The 17,509-nt window shown below is 43.0% G+C and overlaps 1 protein-coding gene across 3 annotated transcripts in view; it reads right to left on the bottom strand.

The window, feature by feature from the left end:
* HMCN1 (hemicentin 1) overlaps positions 1 to 17,509 on the bottom strand; it is a 280,560-nt gene that overhangs the window by 57,822 nt on the left and 205,229 nt on the right. For all 3 annotated transcript variants that reach the window (XM_060276655.1, XM_060276656.1, XM_060276657.1), the window contains 11 exons: positions 15,774 to 15,898; positions 11,940 to 12,123; positions 10,585 to 10,682; positions 9,228 to 9,506; positions 7,473 to 7,669; positions 6,996 to 7,077; positions 5,487 to 5,623; positions 4,455 to 4,596; positions 2,566 to 2,710; positions 1,424 to 1,551; positions 75 to 231 (listed from right to left, as the gene is read on the bottom strand). In XM_060276655.1, coding sequence (XP_060132638.1) covers positions 75 to 231; positions 1,424 to 1,551; positions 2,566 to 2,710; positions 4,455 to 4,596; positions 5,487 to 5,623; positions 6,996 to 7,077; positions 7,473 to 7,669; positions 9,228 to 9,506; positions 10,585 to 10,682; positions 11,940 to 12,123; positions 15,774 to 15,898 — 1,674 coding nt within the window. The remainder of the gene's footprint in view (positions 1 to 74; positions 232 to 1,423; positions 1,552 to 2,565; positions 2,711 to 4,454; positions 4,597 to 5,486; positions 5,624 to 6,995; positions 7,078 to 7,472; positions 7,670 to 9,227; positions 9,507 to 10,584; positions 10,683 to 11,939; positions 12,124 to 15,773; positions 15,899 to 17,509) is intronic.

Here is a 17,509-nt window from a genome sequence, read left to right as displayed (position 1 = left end):
ATTGGCCTCTGGCCTTAGTTTGCCTACCCACACACTAATTGCTCGACAGAAATAACAGAGATAGCATAGTTCACCTGAATGTGTTCTGATTCTGATCCACATTAAGGTTGTGTCCATTCTTCTTCCAGATTACTGCTGGCTTAGGGATCCCTGTGGTCTCACATGGCAGGGTGGTCTGGACATTCACAGTTACTGTAATGTTGCCAGGCCCAGGAGCGACAGATGGAGGAACTAGTGGAGAAAAGTGCATGCACACACATCAATCTTTATCAAGGTACTGATAAGGAGCAATCTGAATGCAGGGAATGTTCTGTCATGGAATTCTACTCAATATTGATCCAGAGCAGAACTCCAATGTCTAGTTAGCAGAGCAAAAAATTAAACACGTTGCAGGATTCCCAAAAAATAGACCAGAGGCAATTGTATTTCATCCAGCAGTGCTTTACTGCCACTGAAGGCAAATGAGCATCATGGTCACAAATCCAATACACTCAGGATTGGCACTGTCCCTAAGAAATCCAGTTGCAGCAGACTTACTGAAATTTACAATAATTTTAATAAAACTAAACCTTAACACTAAGTATACTTTATACAGAAAGGGAGATGGAAAAGAGTAAAACCCAGGCTCCTTCTGGCCCTACTTTTATAGCCAGCATGAACTTAACAGAGCCAGTTTGAACCAGCTGTACAGTGGTACCTCGGTTTATGAACACAATTGGTTCCGGAAGTCTGTTCATAAACTGAAGCGTTCATAAACTGAAGCGAACTTTCCCATTGAAAGTAATGGAAAGTGGATTAATCCATTCCAGACGGTCCGCAGAGTAACCGTTCATAAACTGAAGCGAACTTTCCCATTGAAAGTAATGGAAAGTGGATTAATCCGTTCCAGACGGGTCCGCGGAGTACTTAAACTGAAGCGTTCATAAACTGAAACATGGGTGTAATTTCGTCCGGAAGTCTGTTCATAAACTGAAGCGTTCATAAACTGAAGCGAACTTTCCCATTAAAAGTAATGGAAAGTGAATTAATCCGTTCCGGATGGGTCTGCGGTGTTCATAAACTGAAAATTCATAAACCGAGGTGTTCATAAACCGAGGTTCCACTGTACTCAGCTTCTCTGAAGGAATAACCCAAACAACAGGAACCTTCTGCTTGTTTCTTTCACACAGAGAAGCTTCCAGAACCCTCTTGAACTAATTAGAATAGGAAAGATCTGTACACATCAGATCAATATTTTCTGCCCTAAGAAATGCAAACTGACATGGTCATGATACAGATGACATGTTTTATCTGGAAAATGGTATTGGGAGAAATAGCAAACAAACACAAAGACCAGCAATCTCACTTATTCAAATAAAGTGAACAAAAATGTTAACACATATACTCTTCTTTCGTATGCTTATCTGTAGAAGCGCATAGTTACCATGGACGTTCAGGTCAATTCGCTTGCGCTCAGTGCCAGCCACATTGGTTGCCATACAAAGATAGCGCCCCGTGTCGGTAACGTGCGCTGAATGAATGTGAAGGGATCCGTTGTCTGACACAGAATATCTAAAACAAGACACAGAAGATTCAAAACACAGACACGCGCAACAAAAATTTCCCTGTTCGCGGGATCTTTTTCTAATGGATGCTGAAAGGAGCGATTTGGAAGGTGCAGGAGAAAGGGAGGCCCGTCTTTGAACCGAGTCCTTGTGTCAAGATGTACGCTGAAATCAGATTAGACCACAAGTTGTCAGGCGGCAGAGGAACCAACCTCCACGGCAGGTTGCCAGGAACGAATAAGACAAGGGAAAGTCCTTACCAACTGCTTTTTATTCAATATGCACAGAGAGAGGCTTGGGAATGCAGCCTCTTGGAATAATGGCCTTCCCCGAGTGAGTCTCCACCCTCTCCCTCATGCGTCATCACTATGTTGCTGAGAAGTGCCCTCTGCCTTTGAGCTCCTTGCTCTCCTACTTTCAATGCTTGCCAGGTTCTGAAAGAGGGGAGGACTGGAATGCTTTCTAAAGACACTGTGTCCGTCAGTTGTCGCCCCTCTGGTGCGTCTTCTCCCTCCTCTCCCATTATTTCCCATCTTTCCCCCTCATCTGCCTCTGAGATGTGATCTCCCTCAAGCCCTGTTGTAATTCTGAACTGTCTTCTTCTTCTTCTCTGGAAGGGTCAGGCTGGAGAGGCGGTCTCCACCATTCCTCCTCTGCCCCAGTCCCTGACACAAGTGCTTCTGCAAGAGTAGGCAACATGGTGACCTCCAGATTTGTGGGACTCCCAACACTCGTCACCCCTGCCCATTGGTCACAATGCTGGATCCCTCTGCCCTACTGGATGGGACTGGATGGGACACCTAGGCCACCAACCCTGTCTCCAACAAGGAAGGAATGAATGGAACACCCACTCCCTATTTCTCACCAGCATGTGGAATTTAAAGCATGTTTCCACCCCAAAGAACCATGGGTATTTTAGTTTACCCCCATAGAGCTACAGTTCCCAACACCTTGAAAGGGAGGTGCTTCAGAATATGGTATGTACACACAGATTCTGTCTGCTCCTCCAACTCATCATTACCTTGCATTGCTTTCTGCAAAAAGAGTTCCATCCTTTCTCCATGAAACCCTTGGGGCTGGTATGCCTTCCGCAGCACACTCCAAGACAGCAGACATATTAATATTCACTGTCACGGTCTGAGGACCACCCTTGATTGTAGGAGCAACTGTATAAAAGGAGAAATCCAGGAAGCATCAGAAGAGGAGGGAGAAAGGTTGTTTTCTGCTGCTCCAGAGAAGCGGACACGGAGCAATGGATTCAAACTTCAAGAAAGAAGATTCCACCTAAACATTAGGAAGAACTTCCTGACAGTAAGAGCTGTTCGGCAGTGGAATTTGCTACCAAGGAGTGTGGTGGAGTCTCCTTCTTTGGAGGTCTTTAAGCAGAGGCTTGACAGGCATATGTCAAGAATGCTTTGATGGTGTTTCCTGCTTGGCAGGGGGTTGGACTGGATGGCCCCTGTGGTCTCTTCCACCTCTATGATTCTATGATTCTATGAACTGCTTGCCTTCCATTAAACATGGGATTTTCTGCCATCCCTGAACACATGGGGTTCGATGTAAAAGCATCTTCTAAAACTCTGCTTCATTTAATAGAATTTGATATTAGGCCTATATTGCATGGTTAATTTAACCCTGCCTTCTATCCCTGGAGACTATCAGTGACTAAACTTAAGGGAAGGCAGAAGCAAATAGGTAGATGTCAGGGAGCTTACTTACTTATAAACATTTTTATATCCCGCTTTTTCATAAAAGAATATTACCGAAGGAAGCCTCAATGGTATTTTTGTATGGGACTACAGCAGCAAGGATTCTTTATGCACAGAAATGGCAGGAGGAGAGAATACTGTCGAAGAATGGTTGATAAACACCTTGGAATATGCAGAGATGGCAAAACGGACAACAGTGATAAAACTTATGAATTTAGAATCTTTTAAAGAAGACGAAACCCTTTCTAGTCTCTAGAAAAAGTTATTTGTTGAGTAATAAAGTATTAGTTGGAAAAAAAAGAAAATATTATTACAAAAAATGAAATAAAAAAAATCACAGTGGGTTACAACAATAGAAAACCAAAATCATAAAAAGTTAAAAGCAAACAGAAATTAAAAGCAAACATCGATAGATAGACCATTGCTGAGGTGTACTCTTAATTGCCTGCATAGCCCTGGAGAAACAGGAGAGTTTTCAGATTGAAGTTCGTCTGAGAATACTTTGTAGCCTTTGTTTATGCTAAATTTTAAAATTGCAAAACGGCCTTGGGTGCCTCTGCAGAAAGGCCGTATATAAATGCAATAAATAAATTCATACGTGTAGGCCCTTCACCTGTCGTATGAAGCGATGGAGTCCAACAAAAACTCTGTCGCATTTCTTTCATTCAAGGAACATAGCTGCCAAGTCTCCCGTATTCCCCAGGAAACCCCTGTTTTTCCAGCCGTTCCCAGCTGGAGAAATGGATTTTTTTTTGTTTTTTCCCGGTTTACTTACCGGCCGGGGGAGGCTCCTTCTGCGCATGTCTGGAGTCTCTGGACATGCACAGACGCGATTTCTGGCGTGGCGGCCATTTTGGAACTGGGCGGAGCATGCTCAGAAGCGACTTTTGATACTGCTCTGCCCAGTTCCAAAATGGCGGCAGCGCTACTTCCGGTCTGCCGATCCCTTATTTTTCTGGCAGGAACTTGGCAGGTATGTCAAGGAATAAAGGAAAAACCTCAGAGTCACAAAACTGTATTGTGCCTATATACCTGTTGCCACATGCATGTGTGGTCAAAAAATAGCTGGTGTGTAAACGTTATTTCCACCATGAAATAAAATGGTTACTGCGTCCCGATGCAATGTTTACTAATACGCTTGGCATTCTCTCACGTTATCAACCATCCAAAGCTTGCGTAGGAATACATTTCCTTTTCTTACCATTTACAGCTAATAGGAATTCTCTTGTAGTTTGGCCCGCGACATTACTTGCCACACAGGTGTAGCTTGCTGCATCACTTAGGTCAGCGTTATTGATCTGAAGGTATCTCCCACTAGATAAGATGCGAACCCGGGCCGTTGCCTGGTAAGAGAGTTTCCACAAGCTGAAATTATTTTCCCCCCAAGGTACAGAATCAACAGTGTACCTGCTCACAAGATGGGAAGCAATACAGTGAGAATCTGGTGGTAACGGTGAGGAACAGCACACAGGTATTTTTGTAGTCCACCTTTCTTGCATCTAGAAACTCAAGGGGACCTACTGTACATGAGATCCCAAGGTCAGCCATCCAGGCACTGACAAGACCAAGGTTTGCTTAGCTTCAAAAAGGTTGTTTTGTCATATTCCCCAACACCATGCACTGGTTTCAGACTGGGGTAGGGTGGAAATGCCGATCATATGCTTCACTTTGATGGGATCTCCATATATAGAGCCCAATGCACATGGACTATTCATTCAGACCATGCACCATAAAATTGAGGCGTACAAACTGTAGGGATCAGACCTACATGCATGAGGCTCCCTGTCTGTGGGTCCCCATCCAAACATAAACAATATACCTGAAGGAGCGTCTCCACCCCCATCGCTCAGCCCGGACACTGAGGTCCAGCTCCGAGGGCCTTCTGGCGGTTCCCTCGCTGCAAGAAGTGAGGTTACAGGGAACCAGGCAGAGGGCCTACTCGGTGGTGGCACCTGCCCTGTGGAAAGCCCTCCCATCAGATGTCAAGGAAATAAACAACTATCTGACTTTTAGAAGACATCTGAAGGCAGGCCTGTTTAGGGAAGTTTTTAATGTTTGATGTTTTGTCGTGTTTTTAATATTCTGTTGGGAGCTGCCCAGAGTGGCTGGGGAAACCCGGCCAGATGGGCAGGGTGTGTTTAAATAAATAAATAAATAAATAAATAAATAAATAAATAAATAGCAAAAGGTTTGGGGGCAGACCGAAAACAACTCTTAAGGGAAAAACACATACCTGCATAATTTCCCCATTTTTTAGCCATGTGATTGTAGGAGGAGGTACTGCATCTGATTTGCATTCCAGTATAATCTGCCTGTTCTGCAGCACACTGAGATTCTGAGGATTGCTTGTGCCAGCAATATTAGGGGGGACTGTCAGAGAAAAAGCATAGCAAATGATGGTAAATGAAAACTTGGATTTTCTTAGCAGGAAGTTGCCAAAAGTTTATGAACCTCTAGCTGCTATGAAATTTTGCATTCCTCAAGGTAGCTTACTCTTCTTAAAGGCAGTTCTCAAAATGAAGGCCATGCTTTGAACAAGAGGCATGTGCTATTCCATATATTCTGTTGCTAACTTTGGTTGCCTAGACTCTGATAACTATGTTGGGTTTTAGCAATGGTTGTTATACATGTGGCTGCCTCTGAAAATGGTTTCGAAACTTCAGCTAGTGCAGAATTCAGTGGCCAAATTGTTCACTGGGGTATAACAGTCCAAACATATAATACTAATTATTACACAACTGCACGGGCTACCAGTTACGTTTCCAGGCTAATTCGAAGTTCTAGTTTAGGTCTATATAGCCTGCTTCAGCTCAGGTTCATACCCCAAGGACTGATTCTCCCAACATGAACCGATTCAGCCCATACAATTGTCACATGGTGGTCACGTAGAACAGCCTTAATTGATCGGTGAACCTCCCGCTGCCAAACGCTGGTTACCTCTCCAGCATGTTCTCAACCAAGATAATTTGATCTGTATAATGGGTCCCTCTATAATTGTTTGCTCTAAAGCAACCTTCCCCAACCTTGTGCCCTCCAGATGTTTTGGATTACATTTCCCATCATCTCCCACCGTTGGTCATGCTAGCTGGGACTGATGGGTATTGTATTTCAGAGACGAGTGGCAAGCAACCAGGTTGAGGAGGGCAGGTCTAAAGGCCTTGTGATCCTTTGTCAGCAAACCCCGTAATGCATATGCAGCCAAACCTCTACCGCACACACACTGGGCATAGTTCATTCAAACTCACAACCAAACCATCACCACCCACCAGGGATACTTCAGGCAGGTTAAGAAAGAAAGGGCTTCTGAAAAACACAAACACTTTGGATTTTTGCCTGGGGGTCACATAAACAGAGCTCTAGGGTGCAGTCTATGGGTCAGACTGACGTGAATTTGATATTTGTGCACTGTGGAGCATTCCTAACCTTCACAAGCTGTGTCGACACATTTTCTGTTGGCTGATGTTTGTGACCTTTGTTACTGAATACAGGCAAGTTTGGCTATTTTACTGCTCTCTTCTGAAGAGGCAGAAAACAGTTTCAGTAGAAAGCAAGAAATCCCAGTTGGAAGTGGTAGTCTGTGTTCTTCTACCTGTTACGCTTCACAATATCTAGCCTTATAAACAGCTGTTACGCTTCACAATATCTAGCCTTAGAAACAGGTGGGTGAAAACTGAGCAATGCAATAGAAGCATTTAGAGATTTCTCCCCCACTACTGTACTCTTTATCTTAAGTTTACCTTACCATGTACTCTTACTAAAAATTCTTTGTCATCATCTCCTGCAGGGCTTGAAGCCAAACATGTGTATCTTCCAGTGTCTTCCACCTGCAGGAACACCCAGACAGCCTCAGTTAGGAATAAAATTCAAATTAAAGACAAATAATGACAGTAGTTGTAAAACCATTTGGCTACATGACCCATTAATCAGTACTGCACCAATACAATCGCATGGATGGAAGAAGAGTGTGTGTCTACCTTTATGTTTGGCAGAAAGGGAAGGAGGTGAGAAGACTAGCAGAACTGACAACAAATGAAATGTCAGAATACAGTAAGGAAGATAAACTGGAAGATTAAAAGGATTCTGGACACTCCTCCTGAGGTTTCAAACATTTGACTGAATTCCGTTTGGGATGATTTGAGTCTTATTAATATTGAACAAGAAAATAATGGAAGGGGAAAAAAGCATATTGGCCACAACTGAATGGTTGTATTACAGTTACCTGAGCACTAGATATCCGAAGGACCTCTCCCCCTCTCAGGATACGAATATCATCGGTTTGGGGCACTGGGCGCCCATCCTTCATCCATGTGATTTTGGGGATAGGAATGCCATCGGAAATACAGAAGAGCTCCAGTGGTTTGTTTACTACTATAGAAATTTCTTCAGGGTGACCTGATCCATTAATTTGAGGGGGTTCTGCGGAAGAAGAAACTTTCATAATTTTACTCAAAAGGAATGTATCCAAATGTTAATGGAGCGGTCTGGGAAGAAGACACGAAGAAGCAATTCTGACACTGTAGTTGTATGAATCACTCCCAAGACTGGAAAGGCCAAATTGCAATTTGCTCCGATTCAGCATTAAAGAGCAGGGAAAGTGGTAGGGCAGAGAGACAGAGAGACAGAGAGACAGAGAGACAGAGAGACAGAGAGACAGAGAGACAGAGAGACAGAGAGAGAGAGAGAGAGAGAGAGAGAGAGAGAGAGAGAGAGAGAGAGAGAGAGAGAGCATGAACACAGAGCTTTAAAGTGTGGATCCTGTACAGTCAAACCTCGGTTCTCGAACGGCTCCGTTTTTGAACGTTTTGGCTCCCGAAGGCTGAAAACCCCTGAAGTAAATGCTCAGGTTTTCAAACATTTTTCGGAACCTGAACATCTGACGCAGCTTCCGCTTGAGTGCAAGAAGCTCTGGCAATCAATTGGAAGCCGTGCCTTGGTTGTCAAACATTTCAGAAGTCAAACGGTTTTCTGGAATGGATTATGTTCGACAAACCAAGGTTTGACTGTACCTAGAAAGCACAGAGCAAAAGGTAAGTGTGGATGAGCCCCATATCAGCCATATTTGAAGATGGAGGAAGTTCCATAATTGGCCTGCCTGAGAATGCTCTATCCTTCTTGCCACATACCAATGCCAGGTAAGTGAGGCACGGTCAAGAGTATCTCTCCCTGGCTTTAAATGTACAGGAATCCTATATGGGAGAAAGTGCTCAGAAAAACATCTAGGTCCCATGCTGTATAGGGTCTACATAAGTACCTTGACCTTTGCTTTGGCAGCATATAGGCAGCTAATGCAGTTCTTTCAAAATAGGTGCAACTTGTTCTCAGTAGTCTCTCCCTCAGAAAAGCCTAGCCACAGCATTTTGTACCAACTATAGCCCCAGTACAAGGGCACTGCAGCTCAGCAATACAGCCTTGAGGTAAAGGTAAAGGACCCCTGGACGGTTAAGTCCAGTCAAAGGCGACTCTGGGGTTGTGGTGCTCATCTGGCTTTCAGGCCGAGAGAGCCGGCGTTTGTCTACAGACAGCTTTCCAGGTCATGTGGCCAGCAGGACTAAGCCGCTTCTGGCAGAACAGGACACCGCGATGGAAACCAGAGTGCATGGAAACACCATTTACCTTCCCGCCACAGCGGTACCTATTTATTTACTTGCACTGGTGTGCTTTTGAACTGCTAGGTTGGCAGGAGCTGGGACAGAGCAACGGGAGCTCACTCCGTCACGGAGATTCAAACCGCTGACCTTCTGATCATCAAGTCCAAGAAGCTCAGTGGTTGAGACCACAGTGCCACCCACGTTCCAGCCACACCCATACCCCACCCAGTAGTGGCTAGCTGATAGCTGTGATAAGCCTTCTGGGTCCAATCCGTTTTTTGTGGGTTTGGTGTTTTTTTAAAAGACTAGCACCTCTTCAGTTCAGTGGCCAAGTATCCCTGGTCAGACTGAATTACAAAAAAAGAGAGAGAGTTAAGAATCCTTACCTAGCACTTTAAGAGTGAAGTGCTTGTTGGCTTCCCCAGCTTCATTAGATGCTATACAGGTGTATCTGCCTGTGTCGTCAGTCTCGGACTTCGCTATGTGAAGACCCATTCCTTGGTTTTCCAGAGACACATGGAAACCAAAGTTTAAAGGCTGGCCGTCTTTAAGCCACGACATATTAGGGGTTGGTGTTCCATCAGCCGAACACACCAAAGAGACTGGGTTCCCTTTTACAACCGTTACTTCTTCTGTTCCTCCACCACTGTCTATGCTTGGTGATACTGCAGTGAGAAAACACCATGGTTCCAAGTATGGCTTCAGTGAATACATATATGCATATATTTCAAGACAAAACTTTAGTCAACTAAACTGTATTTTTTTGGCATGGATCCTAAGAACCACAAGTGGACGAGTTGGGTGGATGGTGACTTTCCTGCCCCTCCTCCCCCAGCACCCTCTTTCAAAGGCTCTCTCAAAGGTAAGGGAACCCTCCTGAATGGGGTGGGCTCTGGTGTGGGAAGATGAGGGGGCAGATTATGTGAGGGAGGGAGCCCATTAAAGGTACCTTGTCCAAGGGCCCCTCAAAGTTTGGAGCAGCTGTGTCAACATAGTGTGGGTCACCACAATAGCAATGTGGGCAAATGAGCTGAGGAACAGAGGAAAATGAAAATGCCAACAAAAGAAGTGTGTTCACAAGACACATGAGGGCTGCTTTTCAACATGAAAACAATGTTTAACAAGGTACACGGTCCCCACCACTCAGTCCTAAAGTATTCAGCAAATTGTTCTGAAGGGCCAAAACCAGGCCAACAGGAAGAGAAGATACTGAACAGGAAGAATATACTGAAAGAGGTACCGGTAACTGCTTTTAAACTTTATGTTTGTAACATGATTGCTAAAATGTAGTATGAAAAGCGCTTCAATTAAAAATTATATTAAAATATTATGTGAGAGAAAGATGGGGTGAAAACAGCACGCCTCCTTAGCGTGTCTGCTTTTTCATCTCTTTCCTCCAGAAACCCTGAGAAGGGGACTGAAATTTTAAGTGAAACCCTTAGACCTTAAAGCTTGAAACCTATAAACTTCTGTTTCAGTGTATCTGATTAAGTGTGCATGCACACGAAAGCTCATACCAAAATAAAAACTTAGTTGGTCTTTAAGGTGCTACTGAAGGAATTTTTTCCTATAAAGAAAACAAGAGATTCTGAGAAGTAAGACAGCATAGAAGTTGTGAGGCATTTTGGGAGGTGCATTTGACTCAGGTCCAGAACAGAAATGTTAAGTAGTACACATGTACATAGGACTTGAAATTCACGGGAAAGTTTACAATTTACCTTTGCAATACAGAATGAGGCTTACCATAAACTTGAAGGCTATGGTGCTTGTTGTCCACACCAGCTCTGTTGGAGGCGACACATGTGTACATGCCAACATCAGCTATCTGTGCTCTTACAATTCTGGAAGGGACACAACCAAAGTCATTTTTCAAATGGTCATAATATGAAGCACTTTATTCTGTCTGTTAGACAACACACTCCAGTTTCGAATTAGTGGATTGCAGGGAATTTATGAATGTGTGATGCGTTTGTTGTTTGGGAAAGGCCTGTTGTGGCTTTTTCATGGATAATGAGTCTCAGGAAAGTGTAGAACAGACTTCCTCAACCTCGGTCCTCCAGGTGTTTTTGGCCTACAACTCCCATGATCCCTAGCTAGCAGGACCAGTGGTCAGGGATGATGGGAATTGTAGTCTCAAAACATCTGGAGGACCGAGGTTGAGGAAGCCTGATTTAGAACATGCATTTATTTAATGGAAAACTGATGGAATTCTCTCCCACCATCTACTTTCATGCCTGGTGAATACCTTTTATTGTTTAACTTCCTAGCACCTTTTAATTCTGTTAAGACCCTTGTAATGTTTCGTTTTATTCTGCTGCTATTGTTTTAATTCTGTATTCATTTCTGGTTTTCTAAGTCATTCTAGAAAGATTTGCATGAAAGAATGGCATAGATAGATAGATAGATAGATAGATAGATAGATAGATAGATAGATAGATAGATAGATGATAGACAGACAGACAGACTCTAAACCACATGAATCAGCCTCTGAAAACTTCTTCCTACAACATATTGCAATTTCTAAGATTGGTTGGGAACATGGTCCTTTCACAATAGCAATCAGACACCCCTTTTGAATTATAATGAGATGTAGACATTCTCTATAGTAGCCCCTGATCCCTTTTCACTAGGAAGCATCACTTTCCTTTAAAGGTCTGCCAAAGTATATCTCAGGATAGGATGGGTCTCCCACAGGTTCTTTGCCATTAAGAAGAGGGCAGCCAATATTATAAAACCTGTTATAAGGGAGTCTGGAGAGAAACTGGCTATGTTTGACAAAACCTACTTGAGAGCCAGTTAAGCACTAAATTCACTCCTTACACTTGCCCTGGGAGTTTTCCAGGACTTCTAAAATAGATACCAGGAGGAAGAACTGAAGGAATAACATGTAGTTCCATCATTGAACTAAATAGGTCTGATGCTGGTCGGTCATCTGGATCAGGGGTCAGCAAACTTTTTCAGTAGGGGGCTGGTCCACTGTCCTTCAGACCTTGTGGGGGGCCGGACTATATATTGATTGAACTTTCAGCTGCCTACTTTTAAGTAAGATCTTCTTACATAAAATGTGCAAAAGTGGACTGAAAGCACAGGTACCTTACCTGAGAATCTGTCCAGCTGAAAGCAACCTGACGTGTGTGGAGATAGAGAGAGGGAGCCCGTTCTTCAGCCAATTGATCTGCGGTGGTGGAGTACCCACAGCCTGGCATTCAATGTTTATTGAAGTGTCCAGCAGCACTGTTAGAGCCTCAGGTTCATCTTTATTGTTAGTTATAGTGGGTGGAACTAAATTTTGTAAGCAAAAACAAACAACTTATTTCCCCCACAGTAGTTTTACCCTGCCTCTAACAAATTTTATACTCAAATTAAAACAGTACAGAGTAATATCAGTAAAACTACGTAACTTTCTTTTTAAAAAGGACTGTAGAAAAAAAACCCATTTAGTGACAGGAGCAACATAGAAAATAGCTTAAGAATGGGGTCATGTGGGACTTCTGTTAAAAGCTTATACACACCTGAAATTTGGTACCCATGCCATACCTCTGGTGAAGGGAAGAGGATGGAGGCTTCAGAATATGAACAGAGGTACTGTGGCACCTTGGTTCTCAAGCGCCTTGGTACTCAAACAACTTGGAACCCAAACACTGCAAACCCGGAAGTAAGTGTTCCGGTTTGTGAACGTTTTTCGGAAGCCGAACGTGCTCCGTTTTGAGTGTTACACTTCCGGGGTTTGAGTGCCACACTTCCGTTTTGAGTGTTACACTGAGGTCTGTCTGTTTTTGCTATTTATTTTGCGTTTTTGTTTTTGCGGCTTTTTTACTTTGCTTTTGTGACTGTGTGGAACCCAGTTCAGCTACTGATGGATTGGTTGTGTGACTGCAGTACATTGTTTATTGCTTTCATTTTATGGATCAATGGTCTCGTTAGATAGTAAAATTCATGTTAAATTGCTGTTTTAGGGGTTGTTTTCAAAAGTCTGGAATGGATTAATCCATTTTGCATTACTTTCTATGGGAAAGCGCACTTTGGTTTTGAAACAGATTAAGTTTGAGAACCAAGGAACCACTGTATTGCCCAGGCCTATACGTTAAACAGTAGATGCTAAAAAAATATATATCTGATGAAGCTCACCTTATGCTGAACCCCAAGATGGAAGTACAGTGGTACCTCGCAAGACGAATGCCCTGCAAGACGAATTTTTCACAAGACGAATGCATCTTGCGATCTGATGGTGACTCGCAAAACAAATTCGTTTTGTGAAAAATCCATTTTGCGAATCGCGGTTTCCCATAGGAGTGCATTGAAATTTAATTAATGCTTTCCTATTGGCAAAAAAAGAAATTTCAATGCATTCCTATGGGAAACCGCGATTCACAAGATGAGTTTTTCGCAAAACGAATTGACTCGCGGAATGAATTAAATTTGTCTTGCGAGGCACCACTGTAATAACACTTTCCTAATCCAAGGAGACATTCCCCCACAGTGTTCCAAACCAAACACTATTGAAAGTCAGGATGCTTGAGGATGCTATTCCTCTAGCCAGATAATCACAAGTCATGTTGAATTTCTTTATAAATCTTTCACATAATTGTGCCTGTGGCCAGAAACAGATCTTGCTTCGGCCATCAAAGGAATCACAAATGATAGCTACTGTGTCTTGACGTTAGTCAACTGGACCCTGCAGTTACGTGGTGCAACCATGGCCCACTGAGTTCTGCTTTTTTGGAAACCACAATTTGCACACTTCTCGGAAATGCATGCACACCGACTCATAGGCAGCCAGTCCATTCTTGGTACAGTCCCAAGGCACCAGAAGAGGGAGAAGTGAGGTTGGGAGGAAAGGGGCTAAAGAGAGGAATGTACTTGGAGACTACTCTGCTCTCCAGAGAATGATCCAAGACTAGCCAGTTTCCATAACAAATTGGCACCATCTAAGAGTCACAGTTATTCAGCATATGTGTCTACACACAGTGTTAAATAGAAATAGGTACATTTATATGTTCCATATATGATCCACAGAGAGAGAGAGAGAGGGAGAATCCAGAAAATTTTTACTGCACCACACTTGTTTCTTATCACTCAAAAGCACTTTTGGCAGCGCTACCAGTGGCTAATTTGCTTTGGCAGCTGCACTAAATGCTCTCCACTAAACATTCCAAAAAGGCCTATTCAAGACGCTCTCCCCTCACTACGAATTAGCTTCATTTGCCCTCACTCGTCATACAGTTGGCTGTGTTGATGCCAGCGCTACTAGGAAGAAAAGAGGTGGCATTTCTGAGACGGAGAGTAGTAGCAAACTGGTGCAGAATGATAAGCTGTTAGGATCTTTTAGGAAACTTTTTCTCACCCCCCCCCCAGAAAATGTTCGCTGGAAAATATTCAGCTCAGCCTTACCTATTGATACATTTAAATGAATATTAATGAAATGTCAGGAAACAGCTTTTCTTTTGAAAAGCTTGTCAGAAGAGCATCAATTACTTTGACTTCCTGTAGAATACCCTGCAGTGAAAGTTGGCAACTTGTATTATTAATTATTATCTATTATTAATTGTTGTTGTTGTTGTTGTTGTTATAATTTATTTGATGCTTTCTCTCACTATAGGTGAACTTCCAGAAGTCTCAAGAATCAAACTCAAAAATATATCATAAGTTGGGAGGATAAAACTATGACTGTACAAAAATGATTGTTTTGTGTTGCCATAACAAATATTTTAATGACTCTACAGCATACTCAAATCTCTGAGACTGAAAATGTTTAGTAATTTTAAAGCTTCCATCGAATTTCCAGGCAATGGGACACGCAACACACACACACACACACACACACACACACACACACACACACACACACCCCTTTTAAGGTTCAATGGGATTGGATAGTTGTGTGGCTGAACCTACATTTTTCCTGGGCTTGTCCTCTTAGAGCAGGGGGCGAATAATCTCCTACAGCCCATGGACCAAACTTGGTCTGCCCAGGCTTCCCTATTTCAGTGTTTCTCAACCTTTTTTGGGCCACGGCACACTTGTTCCGTGAAAAAAATCACGAGGCACACCACCATTAAAAAAGTTAAAAAATTTAACTCTGTGCCGCCCTATATTATAATTATGACTGTAAGAAACACTTGCCAAATATTGCTTTCCGGCTCGTTTGCACTGAGCTTTGGGAAAGAGGAGGAGAAATATTGCTTTCCGGTGGGTCAGTGATGTGTATTGGTGGCCGCCAGGCACGTGACAATGCAAATCGCCCTTCTCGTCGCCGCACGTCGCGGCACACCAGCCAGCGTCTCGCGGCACACTAGTGTTTCTTCATAGTTTTAAGCCCCAGAGATCTTTACATTAGCCAACCATAATGCTTAATTCCCCAAGCCTGTTTAGTTAACATTATTAGTAGCAAAATAACTGTGTTTCTATGAGCTCTTCTTCCATTACACTGCAGATTTGATTTTTATTTGTTTGTATATACAGTGGTACCTCGCAAGATGAATGCTCTGCAAGAAGAATTTTTCGCAAGACGAATGCGTTTTGCGATCTGATGGTGACTCGCAAGACAAATGCGTTTTGCGAAAAATTCGTCTTGCAAATCGTGGTTTCCCATAGGAACGCATTGAAATTTAATTAATGCGTTCCTATGGGCAAAAAAGAAATTTCAATGCATTCCTATGGGAAACCGCGATTTGCAAGACGAATTTTTCGCAAAATGAATTGACTCGTGGAATGAATTTAATTCGTCTTGCGAGGCACCACTGTAATCTGCACCTTTATAAAAAATATTTCAAGGTGAAGTACACCATATAAGAATAAAATCAACATAAAAACATCAGCAAATAATGGTTGGTTAAAAAAGAAAACTCACATTTATCATCCAGAGAATCATTAAGACAGGTGCTTCTAACCTTATTTTGCTTTTTAAAAAAAAGGTCAATAACAATACTCACCATAAACATTGACATTAAAAATTCGGTCTTCTTCCCCCGCAGGGTTGCTAGCAACACAAGTATATTTCCCTACATCACTTGTGAGGGCTCCAACAATGCTGAGCAAGCTGCCATCTGGAGCCAAGCTAAAAGAAGGAATCACAGAAAATGGAACAATTAGAGGCATCTGAGTTAAGATGTTAACCTTAAGACCGAGGGAAATAAGCTTGAATATTGATTTTCTTATAATTTGTGGTAAACGGAGTACAATAATGCCTAGCGACGACATTGCATCTTAGAATCATAAAATTGTTGAGTTGGAAGGTACCCTGGGGGTCATCTAGTCCAACCCCCTACAGTGCAGGAATCTCAACTAAAGCACCCATGACAGATGGCCATCCAACCTCTGCTTAAAAAACCTCCAATGAAAGAGTGTCTACAACAGGCATCCCCAAACTGCGGCCCTCCAGGTGTTTTGGCCTACAACTCCCCTGGTCCCTGGCTAACAGGACCAGGGAAGATGGGAATTGTAGTCCAAAACATCTGGAGGGCCGAAGTTTGGGGATGCCTGGTCTACAACCTCCCGAAGGAGTCCATTCTACTGACAGCTCTTACTGTCATAAAGTTCTTCCTGATGTTAATTCGGAAACTTCCATAGCTGTCAAGTTCTCCCCTTTTTTAAGGGAAATTCCCTTATGCTAATATAGGGACCCAGGTGGCGCTGTGGGCTAAACCACTGAGCCTAGGGCTTGCTGATCAGAAGGTCGGCGGTTTGAATCCCTGTGACGGGGTGAGCTCCCGTTGCTTGGTCCCAGCTCCTGCCAACCTAGCAGTTCGAAAGCACATCAAAATGCAAGTAGATAAATAGGAACCGCTATAGCGGGAAGGTAAATGGCGTTTCCATGTGCTGCTCTGGTTTGCCAGAAGCGGCTTTGTCATGCTGGCCACATGACCTGGAAGCTATACGCCGGCTCCCTCGGCCAATAATGTGAGATGAGCACGCAACCCCAGAGTCGGTCACGACTGGACCTAATGGTCAGGGGTCCTTTACCTTTACCCCTTATGTTGAATAGGCTTCCTCGCGAGAAAAGGGAAAACTTGACAGCTATGAACTCCTTTCTTGTAAGTCGAATCAATATGAAGGTAAAATAAAAAAAATCCTTCCAGTAGCACCTTAGATACCAACTAAGTTTGTCATTGGTATGAGCTTTCGTGTGACAATCATATCTCTTCTGCCTCTCCTCTTTTCCAGGCTAAACATACCCAGCTTGAAGTGTTCGAACTTCCCCACCTATAAATTACCTTAGCCATCCTTATAGCAGAGAAGAGTGAGTCAGTTTGTCCTTCTGTTCATGCTAGCTATCAGATTTAAGTGTGAGAAACAGAGATATAAGAAGTAGGGAAGCTGGGAAGGGGAGCCAGGGTTTGTTAGCCCAAAAATGGAAAACGAGCGAGGTCCCAACCAAAGAAGAGTGGCAACTTAAGGTGACAGAATATGCACCACTCGCAGACTTAACACACAGAATTAGAGAACAAGAAGAACATACGTTTAAAGAAGACTTGAAAATGTTTATTGAATATATGAGGGGATTATGTACACTTGAAAACGCTGGCAGCATTAAAATAAATTTAACAGTGTAAATAAGTTTTGATGGATGTAATAATGGAATACGGAATGGTATAGTTTATGTAAAATATGCAGGGATTTATGATATGCAAAATGAACCATAGAAAGAGAAGAAAGGAAGTCACTGGTA

The sequence above is a fragment of the Zootoca vivipara genome, chromosome 7 (genome assembly GCF_963506605.1).
Source record: "Zootoca vivipara chromosome 7, rZooViv1.1, whole genome shotgun sequence".
NCBI lineage: Eukaryota > Metazoa > Chordata > Lepidosauria > Squamata > Lacertidae > Zootoca > Zootoca vivipara.
Note: the sequence above shows the minus strand (reverse complement) of the source record. Positions and strands in the feature narration are given on the sequence as shown.